This window comes from Drosophila albomicans, chromosome 3 (genome assembly GCF_009650485.2).
Source record: "Drosophila albomicans strain 15112-1751.03 chromosome 3, ASM965048v2, whole genome shotgun sequence".
Taxonomy (NCBI): domain Eukaryota; kingdom Metazoa; phylum Arthropoda; class Insecta; order Diptera; family Drosophilidae; genus Drosophila; species Drosophila albomicans.
Window position 1 is genome coordinate 11,901,171 of NC_047629.2, and position 12,875 is coordinate 11,914,045.

At 40.0% G+C, this 12,875-nt stretch overlaps 4 protein-coding genes across 4 annotated transcripts; 3 read left to right on the top strand and 1 right to left on the bottom strand.

Annotated features, from left to right (window-relative positions):
• The first annotated feature begins 1,415 nt into the window (after positions 1-1,415).
• LOC117570639 (bcl-2-related ovarian killer protein homolog B) lies at positions 1,416-5,944 on the top strand. Its single transcript, XM_034252409.2, has 4 exons — positions 1,416-1,635; positions 1,958-2,348; positions 5,106-5,246; positions 5,321-5,944. Exons 2-4 carry the CDS (start codon positions 2,061-2,063, stop codon positions 5,777-5,779), a joined length of 888 nt encoding a protein of 295 aa, XP_034108300.1. The 5' UTR covers positions 1,416-1,635; positions 1,958-2,060; the 3' UTR covers positions 5,780-5,944.
• A 563-nt stretch (positions 5,945-6,507) lies between these two features.
• Positions 6,508-8,861, top strand: LOC117567372 (zinc finger protein 208). The gene is made up of 5 exons (XM_034247315.2): positions 6,508-6,634; positions 6,711-7,503; positions 7,559-7,969; positions 8,028-8,580; positions 8,715-8,861. The coding sequence occupies exons 1-5, from the start codon at positions 6,628-6,630 to the stop codon at positions 8,766-8,768; spliced, it is 1,818 nt and encodes a 605-aa protein (XP_034103206.1). The 5' UTR covers positions 6,508-6,627; the 3' UTR covers positions 8,769-8,861.
• On the bottom strand, positions 8,785-9,691 carry LOC117567373 (geminin). The gene has a single exon (XM_034247316.2). It carries the CDS (start codon positions 9,544-9,546, stop codon positions 8,980-8,982), a length of 567 nt encoding a protein of 188 aa, XP_034103207.1. The 5' UTR covers positions 9,547-9,691; the 3' UTR covers positions 8,785-8,979.
• A 107-nt stretch (positions 9,692-9,798) lies between these two features.
• Positions 9,799-12,861, top strand: LOC117567371 (pre-mRNA-splicing factor syf1 homolog). Its single transcript, XM_034247314.2, has 4 exons — positions 9,799-9,940; positions 10,012-10,524; positions 10,586-12,103; positions 12,164-12,861. Exons 1-4 carry the CDS (start codon positions 9,896-9,898, stop codon positions 12,722-12,724), a joined length of 2,637 nt encoding a protein of 878 aa, XP_034103205.1. The 5' UTR covers positions 9,799-9,895; the 3' UTR covers positions 12,725-12,861.
• Positions 12,862-12,875: the final 14 nt, after the last annotated feature.

Sequence of the window (12,875 nt, forward strand, 5' to 3'; positions counted from 1 at the left end):
ATTACCGAGTTTTCGAATTGATTATTGTACCGGATACCGAATTGTACCGGAATAAAATGAGCGTTATTTTTGTACAAATTATAAGCTTAGTTCCAATAATTGTATTTTAAGTTTTGCCCAGTATGTAAGTATATGTATATTTTGACTATCTTTCTCGCAATTGTTGGTTCCGCGGTAATAAAAATGTCAATAGAATAAATGTATCACAGATATCGTGTCAACCAAAAAAGAAAAACAAGAAATGTTCCCTATCTCCACATTTATATCATACCGCTCATTTCATTTTGGTACACCTGTTATATTGGCATATCGTTGGTGTCGAATGCGACAATAGAAATTTTTTTGTTTTATCAAATTGCGAATATTTTAACTTTTGATAAGACCTTTTGTTAGTGCTAAGATTTATTTCGGGCAGTTAGTAGATTCCCAGATAATGAGATATATTTAATAAATTATTTAAATGTGAATGAATTTATAAATTTTACTAATTTAAATATTTTATTTTTTTAAACTTGACATTCACCATGCAGTTCTTATTTTATAACTTTAAAAATAGCTGGTCAGAACGTAAATAAATTTTGGAAACCAAATAAATAAAAATCAAACAATAGTGCAATTTGAATATCTTGGCGCGTGTAGTGTGGTGGTGTGGTGTTGCTGTGTGGTGAGTTACGTTTGGTTTTCACCTCGATATACATCGCAACACTGAAAAAATATACCGAAAAATGTTGTCCGATATTTTCACACATCTCACGTATGGTAAATGTTGAAAAAGCACAAAAAACGTAATTAAAATACTTTATTCGTATAATCCCATGAAAGTGTTGGCCATTTTTTTGGTGTATTTTCTCATTCTCACAATTTTAATCGAGACAAACACAATATGTTGATAAATAAGATCGTCAAATTATTTTTATATTACTAATTTTAATATATCGTCTATATTATTTTTTTATTTGACAATATTAAAGTATTCGCTTTTTTAGAATATGTTTGCTTACATTGTGAGCAGCTGTTTTAAGTTCAAACGGTCATACTCAAAATAGCTGTGGAAACGGGAAAGTGGCCTTCAAAAAATATGTAACTGAAATGCTCTAAGTCCAAAAAACGAAAAAAGTTTGTAATTAGACAAACTCTTAGTTTAAAACACGCAAATATTATGTAGCGTTACCTATTTAACTTCCTTAACTCGAAATATCGATGGTAATTATTTATTTTTTAATGCTTTGTGATTAAAGAAAATTATACTTTTTCCTATGAATCTAATCATGATCATGCAAATTAAATTTGGCGCCAAACTGTGTGTAACGTAACCAACTGGCAGGCACATTGAGCAGCTACTATTGCCGTCCCGCTTTAATAAGCTTTCATTGCGTGCTTTTTTGGAGCTCGACCCCAAAGCAAGCAAGCAGGCAGCGCAGTCATGCGAGGAGAAGCAGCAAACAGCAGCTGAGTTGACGGCGCACACTCTCACGCGTAGAACATCGGGGCCGCTAAATTTTGTGACCGAGACGAAGCAGAGCGGCAATACCCTAGCGTTTGCACAACATTTTGCCTCGTATATTCCCGGTTAAAAGTTCAATGCAAAGTGAAGCAAAACAACAATACAAAAAAATACACGCGCTACAGCAAAAGGTAAAGGCAACAGCAGCAGCAAAAACAAAAGCGAAAAGAAAGCAAGGGGCAGCTTTAAATTCAATCGCTAAGCAGCAGCGCAGCAGCAACAAGTTTTTTTAGTTGTTTTCTTTTGTGTGCGTCGTTCGTGTATGTTTGCTTGCTCTTCGTCTGTTTGCTTTGTGCTTAATATTTATTGTCAAATTTCGTTTGTTTTTGCTCACTTTATCAATTCAATCGACAAACTGCATCCAAAAAAGCGCAAAACAAGTTGTGTTAATTGCAAGGCGAATTCAACTGTAATAATAAAAGCTCTACTTTTCCAAAACTTACATCGACTTAGAGCTAACAGGGCAATTGAGAAGGCCAACGCGGAGGCGGAGACGAGTGCTAGAGCTAGAGCTAGAGGGAGCAAGCAAGCTTGATTCTATTTTTGAGCCGCACAAATGACAATGTCGACCGCCGCCGTTCCAACATCCAGCAGCACCCCCAAACTGGCCAAGTTCAAATCTTCGTCATTGGACCACGAGATATATACCGCCAATAGGCGAAGCACTATCGCCACCTCCGGCACCGATTGGAAGGCATTGCGAGGTTCACTCAATGGAAGATCCGGGCATTTGGGGAACCTAAATGGAGGACACATGACCCGCGCTGCCTCCACTTCATCGCTGGCCAGCAGTACGCGCACCATAACCAACTATCAGGAGTACAAAATGGAAATTATTAATCAGGTAAGCCAGCGCGAAACAAAAACGATAAAAACATCAACAATAATAGTTTATCAGCGCGAAAATACCCTCGAGAAAAAGTTTGACAAAATATTCCGAACTAAAAGCAAGAGCTGAGGTCAGATGGTCAGTCCTTCTATATGTTTGCATCCCAGCTAAATTTAAGATATCATGCTAAATTTTAGAAGTACATACAGATTAAAATTTAACTACTATTTGATTTTTTGAACCGATTGGTAACTATAAAAATAAAACAGTTTTATAGTCCGATTTATGTGGTTTAATTATTTTGGCCTTGCTACTTATTTAAAGTTAACTAAAATACATTCTCATTTTTATGGAGTTTTAAGCCATTCAGAATGATTTCTGTCGAGCAGACTCTCAATCTTTCATTGTCTACTTCTACCGCAGCTGTGTAAACAAACGAAATTTTGATATAAGTAGATATAAATTTAGATAATTAAAACCAGACAGCAAATGTTGAGTGATCTGTCTATGAAATAAAACAAACTCAATATGAGACTTAGGGTATCTTGATGTCGGGTTCGATTCCGTTTGACTTCTATTTATTTTTTGTGATTTGTTTATCTCAACTGATAGCAAAGTTAATAGAAAATGCACCCATTTATTTTACATGAAATTGTTGACATTTCTCAGTTGTCATCATAAATATTTTTTATATTTACTTGCTTGCAGTCATCGTATACTTAGGAACAAATTGTAGTATCATGTTAGATTTTTAAATCAAATTAGACATATATTCCCTGGCATGCATAAATCTAAATATACATTATTTTCTGATGTGTTAATGAGCAACTCATCTAATGCAAATTGATTTATGCTTTTTTAGAGAATTAAAACATAGTTGCAAGTTTTATCTATTTGTAACTATTGTTGAATTTGTTACTACGTTTGGAAGCGTTGTCTGTTAAGATTATTTAATTTATTAAGGCAGAGATCCCTTGTACACTTATTATATACACTCTAGGCCATGTATTAGCTACCAGAAGATATTACCTAATGATAACATTGAAGAAACAAGAAGACTATACCAATAAAATGCGAAAAATAGTTTATACAAGTGCACATAATGCCGATGGATGATGGATTCCTTGAAAAGTCTGTTCAGAATATTTAGATCACCAAATGATAATAATTATATCAGAGCTGTTCAAACAAAGGTGATTGATTTATGGATGAAAGAGTATGTTATATAGTATAAACATAGCTCGCAAGTAGGTGATTAACCGCTTGGCAAAAAGCACGAAATAGTTACATGTTACTTATTTTTTGAAAAGTCTGTTTAACGCTTCAATATCAGGGCAAGGCCAACATTATTTTGTTTTTGGCGATCTCTAGCATGCAATGTGCAGACATACATATACATATATATGTTTGTGTATAGCAACTTGACAATTTATTGATTGTTTCTCAAATTGGTTGGCATGACGAACAGTAATTGTGCAGTTGAAAGTATTAGATGAGACTATAATAAATGTGAGCGGCGTGACATTGTAAATTAAACGATCAATAATTATATGCGTTGATAGTTTAGTCAGAATAACAGGCTTGGAATAATAAGATAAGCAAAAATAATAAAATTTGTGTATTACATACACACAATCATTTTATTAAAGAGTGTTACTCTGTCAAATGTTAAAATACCTATGTATGTTTTTAATCAAAAATTGTATTTTCAATATTACTTTATAAACAAATAATAAAAAAGGTTTTTAATCATTCCCTAGGGATCAAGATTGAAGATTTATTATTCATAATTCAGAGTGGCAAACTTTGATTGATGCTGACCAATTTATTCGATTTTTGTTTTGTTTTGAGACTTTTGACTTTAGTTCAATTACTCAATAAATATCTATTTGAAAGGCTTTTTTTCAGCCACAAATTAAACCTATAATTAGTAAACGATCTAATACACCTTTCGTTGAGTTAATAATAATATCAAAGTGGTCCTAACAACATATATGTATGTATACTGGGCGTTTATAAGTAAGATTACCGTACAATCTTAATCTGCTCAATCTATACTATCCAATATATTATGTTCGAGTTCACATTCTGTTTGTATTATCTTGGAAGAACTGTCTTTAACGCTAAACTTTAGCTTTCGCTGTTACACTATAGTATATACCAGCATCTGAAATGTGTGAATGAAATTTAGCAGATATCACTTATACCCAGAAACTCAAAAGCAAAAGCAAAGGCACCCCACTACCATAAAACTTTTGTTTAGCCAAAGAATGAACAAGACAGATACCCCACCGATTTTTGTAATGCTGGCGATTTAATACTCTTTCAATGAGATATGTAATATTAGTTAGAACACGTTTAAGTATTTTGTTATATGTATTCATTTTTATTTTATGTTGCTAAGAATTATATTCCTACAGAATTAGCAATTCTAATATGATTGAATTTTTACATTTTCAAAGTACAGACTATAATACTCTAAGTTAGGGAAACACTAGCAAAAACAGCTATAAATACATTTGCAATGCATACGTCGAATTCGATAAAAGAGGAAAATAGAAAAAATCTTAGAACTGTTTCCCGAGTTCATAATTTATGATACCGTGTGCCCGGAAATTTTGACCAGTGGTTGATGTTCAGATTGAACACTTTGTTTGTAAATTGGCATTGATGGGCAGCCGGGCAAAAGATCAAACCCGCAATTGAAGATAAGAGTTGATATAATTGATTTTAGTATTTATTAATTTTTGCCTCTTTACGTGTACTCATCAGGGCAAGTGCCTGTGTGGACAATATATCAGGGCACGGCTACGTCGGGCAGGTGTTTTGAATCGGAAGGTGATACAAAGACTGCGCAATATATTGGAACCATCATCTCATGTCGTCTACGAAGTGTTTCCAGCCCTCAACAGCGTAAGTATCCATATGAAGAGGATAGCTTTTCATATACCATATTTCATTACTATATTTCTTCATTATCTTTACAGATGGGGGAAGAACTCGAACGTATGCATCCACGCATTTACACGAACATCTCGAGGCAACTGTCACGCGCACCTTTCGGTGAACTGGAGGACAGCGATATGGCTCCCATGCTACTGAATCTGGTCGCCAAGGATATTTTTCGAACAAGCATCACCTGGGGCAAAATTATATCGATATTTTCGGTGTGTGGCGGGTTTGCCATTGACTGCGTCCGTCAGGGTCACTACGATTACTTGCAATGTCTGGTCGACGGTCTGGCCGAGATTATTGAGGATGATCTTGTTTATTGGTTAATCGATAACGGCGGTTGGCTGGGACTCCAGCAACACATACGGCCGCGAGTCGGTGAATTCACATTTCTTGGCTGGCTGACTCTATTCGTGACCATCTCGGCTGGCGCCTACGTAGTATCGAATGTTTGCAAGCGAATTGGAAGTCAGTTGTACTCGTTATTATTTTAGTATCGGGTCGCATTAGCTAGCTTTAATTGTACTGTATAGTCAGTGAGACATAGTTTCAATCATTCCTCCTTACAATTTTTATTAGCATTTAAAGAATTATATTTAATGTTTAATATTGATACTTGTTATATTGTTTTTGTATATAATGATTACTTAGTGCCAAACAGCGTAAATAAATTACAATACATTTGATTTGCATATTTCATTTTAAATACTGCGGCAATCATCAGTGGTAAAAATATCGAAGACACACACTCAATGCATCGGGTGTGACCATAAACAGTTTCGAAAAACGTTGAAGACATTTCAAATCGAAGAAATCTCGATAGGTGTCATTTGGTTACTATTTATTTAATATTTGGAGGATGTAAAAGCGTAATACAACTAACGACAGGAGTCTGTTTCTTCCGTCCACGTAAATGAATGATTTAAAATATAGTGGCCTATTTTTAGAATATCATTTCGAAAATATTGTTACACAGAATTCGCCTATTTGAAATTTTCAAATTGTAAACAAAGCAAAAACAGCTGATAATCAGGGTTGCGTTTACGCTTCCAGAAAAGCGGTCTTTATATAGTCTATATTTGCAAATATATACATAAAGCAGTTTTTAGTTTGGTTCAGTGAAATTTTACTATTCTCTTTGATACATCGTTCTTTTGAATATTTATTTGGTATGGTTGATTACTTCACCGATTACTTTCAAAAATTTGTATAAAAATATCGATAAGCCGGAACTATCGATGAATGTCCAGCTCTAGAATATCATTGAATTTACACTCATGACATATGTATATTGTGGGTGCCAAAGACAGATATAAACAAGTGCTTAAATTATAATAATGCCATGTCAGGTGCGTATATCTTAAGACATTAGCTTATTAAATCTTTTAGTTCAACCATTTATTTGAGTATTTTATATTATTATAGGACACTCTGGGAAAGGCGTCGCGACAACTCCGTTGCAGTCACACGTGGAGGTGAAAAATCAAAGCAACATAGATCATTTCATAATTGATTCCTGCTCTGATGAGATCTATTATTGTGAAGATTGTGGCAACGACTTTGACAGCATCGATGCGTATAACAGGGCACACAGTGGGCCAAACAGTTGCGTTGGAGTCGCTGAAACTGGATCCCTTTTCACGGTCCACTCTGTTGACGACAAAGATGAGCCCTATTTGGGTGAAGACACAATTGATAGCGACGCCATTGTGATTGAAGATGAGGCTATCGAAGAGCTTGACAATGTAAGCGAGCCTCAGCTTTGGGAAGTGCTGGACGATAGTGAAGTGGTGCCAGTTGCAGAAACTGAATCATATGCGGAAGATGATGTTGAACTTGAGGAGATTCCCAATAAATCCGAGCGCTACTTTTGCTTTGATTGCCACAGCATATTCGAAACGCGACAAAGCGCCGAAGAACACAGCTGCCCTCAGGCAGAACCAAATAACGAACCAGGCGCAAAGCAAAACAACGCATTATTTGCCAAAACGCAGACGCCAGTGAGACGGAAAGTAACTACCAACTCTGCAACTGAAGGGAGTAGTAGCACGATATGCAATATTTGCAGCACGCAATTCAGTTCGGCAAAGTGTCTGAAGTTCCACATGCGAATCCACAACGAACGTGCCTCCAAGTCCATACAGGACGCGTTGCCGGTTGGTGCGCATCAGCAGTACAGCGAACTTGATCAATTCTATTGCGAGATCTGCAATAAGAGGTAAGCGGAATTTTTGCGATTCTCACTTCTCAGCTAACGTCTAGTGATCTTATAGCTTCGAACAGAATCTGTTGACGGTTCACAAACAGATGCATCAGAGCGAGAACAAGTTCTCTTGCGGCACTTGCAATCGCAAGTTTGACAATATCATCAACTATGAGATGCACCTCAAGATTCACGAGCGCCAATCAAAAAAGACCAACAACAGCAGCACTAGCAACAGCCGAAGCAACAAAAGCAACGATATTGCCAATGGCAATGCGAAGCCAGGATTTCCCTGTCAATACTGTGAGCGTGTCTTTTCACGTCCCTACGAGAAGGTGAAACATGAGCGTGTCCACACCGGAGAGAAGCCTTACAGCTGTGAAGTGTGCGGCAAAACCTTCCGCGTCTCTTACTCCCTGACTCTTCACCTGCGGACGCACACCAACATTCGTCCCTACGTGTGCACGACCTGCAACAAACGGTAAGAGTGATAGATCCATTACCTGTGGCTACTATGGCTAACAATCTTATCCCAACAGATTCAAATCGCATCAGGTTTACTCGCATCATTTGCGTATACACAGCTCGGAGCGCCAGTATGTCTGTGATAGCTGCCCAAAATCGTTTCGCACCTCGGTGCAGCTGTATGCCCACAAGAATACGCATACAAAGCCGTATCAATGCGCTGTGTGCAATCGACCCTTTGCCTCGCTGTACGCTGTCAAAACTCACATGGCAACCCACCGAATTAGCGACGCGAAAAGCATCAGCAATGCGGCAGTCAAGAGTCAGCAGCTGACGAATAAGTATTGGTGCATCACCTGTGGTGCAGAGTATGAGCGTCCCTTTGCCCTGAGGCTGCATATGAAGGCGGCCCACGGACATCCCGATGACGCGGACTCCCGTCTAGCCAAGGTGCCACCCTCCATCGATGACGACAACAATGAAGTCATGGTACCGGACTCTGAAACGGCTGTGCTGATTGCGGCGGCTAATGCGGACTCGGCGGCATATTTGGATGCAGGCGATGAGTTGGATGTGGTTATTGCTGAGCCAAAATATGAAGAATGCATCGAAGTCTCAACTGATGCGGTGAGTGTTGCAGTGTAAACGCGTAAAATAGTTTACTAGTTCTTTTTCTTGTTCAAATGAGTTAGCTCATTCATATAACAGTAGTTGTGCACTGGACCGTCTAATGCATCGCTTTTTCTCTTTCACTCTTCTAGTTTGATGTGGAAACCTTTCACAGCGAAGAGATCATTACAGACTGGCTAAAGTGAAAATAAAAGCAGCGTGTTTTACTTGTGAATATTTATTGCTGGCGTACATACATCTTGCATATAATAAAATAAGTTAAGAAAATTCAAAATGGATTCTTGATTACAACTAATTGCATAATATAATATTAATAATATATGTATAATGCTAAAAGTACAAACATATAACTGTATTTATTGGTAAACAGCATTCTAGCATCATCAACATTATAAACTATTCTTGTTCCTCCGTTTTCTCCGACTTATCGTCGCCATCATCTGCTTCGCATATTTCCTTCAGTACTTCAACCAGATTGTTGGCCTCGTCGAGTTCTTTACGCATTATGTTGATCTCCTCCTCCAGGCCCTCGATTCGCTCGTGCAAATGGCGATTCTCGTTCAGAGTGTTTTCTAGTGCAGAGCGACGCTGCTCTGCCAGCAGTTTGTAGTAGTTCTCGCCAGGCTCACATTGGCTGGTTAAATCTTCAGCGGTGATTGGCTTATCAGCTTCGTTAACTTCAGCTTCAGTTTGTGTGTCAGCGTCCTGCGTGGCTATTGTTGTTGTTGTTGTCGAACCAGAGTCAACGCATTTGCGTTTACCGTACTTTGGCGCTACATTCACGCCAGCTTTCAAGCGACTGAGCTGATCCACAATGGAAACGCGACCAGATCCTGTGAGATTCTCCTTATCGTTGGCGTTTGCCTGCAAAGGCTTTAGAGTTTTGCGTTGTTGCTTCAGATGCTCCTGTTGTTCGGCCTCACTCTCAACTTGAATGTAAACTCGCGCAGCGCCTGAAGACATTTTCAAGTCGTTTGGTTAGTCGCTTTGATAAATGTTGTGCTCGCGCTTTGTTTGTTAAAACATTAATAACCAAGCGTTTTGGCTCGCGTTTCTTCCTCGGGTTTATGTTTGCGTTATGATGGCCGCCAAAATGATGCCGCGTGCTGCTGTACAGCACTGTTTCGTATAGCATTTCACAGCACTACGGTGTACAGTATTCGAAATACTAACCACGTGCAATGGTCACACTCCGGTATATTTTTGCGGAAACTGGCTTGCCAGCCCTTAACAGCTGACTGCAATCGCGCTTGCAAACGTTTTTGCGGCGTTTCTTTTGTTGTTTTTATATTATTGGAAAACAAACAGAAAAATGGTTGAAAATATAACATCGGCGCTGCATGTTGAGCTTAAATTTGTAAGTATGCCGTCAGCACTTATACGTATTTGATTATCTAATTCCATACTTACGTATTTACACATACACAGGACGAGGAGGACGTGCCGTATGAGGAGGAAATTCTTCGAAATGCATATTCAGTAAAGCATTGGCTCCGCTACATCGACCACAAGGCTAAGGCAGCCAACCATGGAGTGAATCTGGTCTACGAGCGTGCTCTTAAGGAGTTGCCAGGTAGCTATAAGATCTGGTACAACTACTTGCGTACACGCAGGAAGCAAGTGAGGGGCAGAATTCCCACGGATCCCATGTACGAGCAGGTGAACAACACGTTCGAACGGGCTTTAGTGTTCATGCACAAGATGCCACGCATATGGATGGACTACGGCACATTCATGAGCTCACAGTGCCGCATAACGCGTACGAGGCACGTCTTTGATCGCGCACTGCGTGCGTTGCCGATAACGCAGCATGGACGAATTTGGCCTTTGTATCTGAAGTTTGTGCAGCAGTACGAGATGCCCGAGACTGCGCTGCGCGTTTTCAGACGCTATTTGAAACTGTTCCCTGAAGATGCCGAAGAATACGTTGCGTACTTGCAGGTAGGAATGCAATATTCATACATTGTATGTAAATCTAATGTTTGACTATTGGTAATTGTAGGAGGCTGGTCGTCTGGATGAGGCAGCTCAGCAGTTGGCGCACATTGTGGATAATGAGCACTTTGTATCGAAGCACGGCAAATCAAATCATCAGCTATGGAACGAACTCTGCGATCTAATATCGAAGCATCCCCACAAGGTGCATTCACTCAATGTGGATTCGATCATTCGTGGTGGCTTGCGTCGCTACACAGATCAGTTGGGCCATCTTTGGAACTCCTTGGCTGACTATTATGTGCGTTCTGGTTTATTCGATCGTGCTCGCGACATATACGAGGAAGCTATTCAAACTGTGACTACAGTGCGAGATTTTACCCAAGTTTTCGATGAGTACGCGCAGTTTGAAGAGCTGTCGTTGAATAAGCGCATGGAACAAGTGGCCAATGATGCAGATGCGAACGAAGAGGATGACATTGATGTAGAGCTCCGTTTGTCTCGCTTTGAATACCTCATGGAGCGTCGATTACTGCTGCTCAACAGCGTATTGCTTCGTCAGAATCCGCACAACGTGCACGAGTGGCACAAGCGTGTTAAGTTGAACGAGGACAAACCGGAGGAGATCATCAACACTTACACCGAGGCCGTGCAGACTGTTCAGCCGAAGCAGGCGGTGGGTCAACTGCACACTTTGTGGGTGGAGTTTGCCAAGTTCTACGAGACCAACGGCCAGTTGGAGGATGCCCGTGTGGTATTCGAACGTGCAACTCAAGTGGAGTTTGTCAAGGTCGAGCACTTGGCTGCAGTGTGGTGTGAATGGGCCGAGTTTGAGCTGCGCCAACAACAGTTCGAAGAGGCTCTCAAGTTGATGCATAGAGCCACAGCCGTACCAAAGCGGAAGGTGGCATATCATGACGATACGGAAACGGTGCAAACACGTCTATATAAATCACTAAAAGTGTGGTCCATGTACGCCGATCTTGAGGAGTCGTTTGGCACGTTTAAAACTTGTAAAGCAGTCTACGAACGTATCATTGACCTGAAGATTTGTACGCCGCAAATCATCATCAATTATGGCTTGTTTTTGGAAGAGCACAATTACTACGAGGAAGCCTATCGTGCCTACGAAAAGGGCATCGCGTTGTTCAAATGGCCAAATGTCTATGACATTTGGAATTCGTATCTATCCAAGTTTTTGGAACGCTATGGCGGCACCAAATTGGAGCGTGCACGTGATCTGTTTGAACAGTGTCTGGACCAATGTCCGCCGGAGCATGCCAAGTACTTCTATTTGCTGTATGCCAAGCTCGAGGAGGAACACGGATTGGCGCGTCATGCCATGGCTGTTTATGATCGAGCCACTAGCGCCGTGAAGGTTGAGGAAATGTTTGATATGTACAACATTTTCATTAAAAAAGCTGCCGAGATTTATGGTCTTCCGCGCACACGAGAAATCTATGAGAAAGCTATTGAAGCTTTGCCAGAACAGCACATGCGTCACATGTGTGTCAAGTTTTCCGAGTTGGAGACCAAACTGGGCGAAGTGGATCGTGCCAGAGCAATCTATGCGCATTGTTCGCAGGTAAGAATAAGATTTCAGCACGTATATTTAATTCGACTAATGTTCTTTTCTGTTCGAAAGGTTTGTGATCCTCGAATAACCGCCGATTTCTGGCAGACTTGGAAGGAGTTTGAAGTGCGCCACGGCAACGAGGACACAATGCGAGAGATGCTGCGCATTAAGAGATCCGTGCAGGCAACCTACAATACCCAGGTCAATATGATGGCTGCCCAATTCCTCAACAAAGGCACTGCCGCTGCTGATGCTGGCGCTGGCGCAGATGCTATGCGTCAGCTGGAGGAGAAGGCGAGGCAGGCGGCGGCTGAGGCCAAGCAGAGTCAACCAGAGAGAGCTGCTTCGAATATTATGTTTGTGCGTGGAGAGACGCAAGGCGGTGTCAAGGATAAGCACAACACTGTTGTCAATCCCGACGAGATCGATATTGGCGACAGCGATGAAGAGGATGAAGATGAGGACGAGGAAAACGCAGAAAATGAGGAAACGTCAAATGGAGCAGCAGTCACAAAAGCCGATGATGAAGGTCTCGCAATGAAGAAGCTGCGATTCGAGCAAAAAACTATTCCTGCTAAAGTCTTTGGTGGGCTTAAGCCCAAAAATCGTGAGGATTCGGATGAGGAATAACAAAAATAACATCAAACTTTTTTCTAACATTATTATTTGAAACACGATTTAATTGGCAATATTTTATATTTCTTCTACAATGAGTGTCTCTGAAAAAATAAAACTGAAAGCTGACAATTTGGCAGCCATATTAAAAAAAGGAAAGCATTAC

Coding starts and splice junctions, on each gene's coding strand:
- LOC117567373 (XM_034247316.2), bottom strand. CDS start 9,546: ATGTCTTCAGGCGCTGCGCGAGTTTACATTCAAGTTGAGAGTGAGGCC.
- LOC117567371 (XM_034247314.2), top strand. CDS start 9,896: ATGGTTGAAAATATAACATCGGCGCTGCATGTTGAGCTTAAATTT. Junction 10,525..10,585: donor AATACGTTGCGTACTTGCAG/GTAGGAATGCAA, acceptor TGGTAATTGTAG/GAGGCTGGTCGTCTGGATGA. Junction 12,104..12,163: donor TCTATGCGCATTGTTCGCAG/GTAAGAATAAGA, acceptor TCTGTTCGAAAG/GTTTGTGATCCTCGAATAAC.
- LOC117567372 (XM_034247315.2), top strand. Junction 7,504..7,558: donor TGCGAGATCTGCAATAAGAG/GTAAGCGGAATT, acceptor GTGATCTTATAG/CTTCGAACAGAATCTGTTGA. Junction 7,970..8,027: donor TGCACGACCTGCAACAAACG/GTAAGAGTGATA, acceptor TTATCCCAACAG/ATTCAAATCGCATCAGGTTT.
- LOC117570639 (XM_034252409.2), top strand. CDS start 2,061: ATGACAATGTCGACCGCCGCCGTTCCAACATCCAGCAGCACCCCCAAA. Junction 2,349..5,105: donor AAATGGAAATTATTAATCAG/GTAAGCCAGCGC, acceptor TGTACTCATCAG/GGCAAGTGCCTGTGTGGACA. Junction 5,247..5,320: donor TGTTTCCAGCCCTCAACAGC/GTAAGTATCCAT, acceptor TTATCTTTACAG/ATGGGGGAAGAACTCGAACG.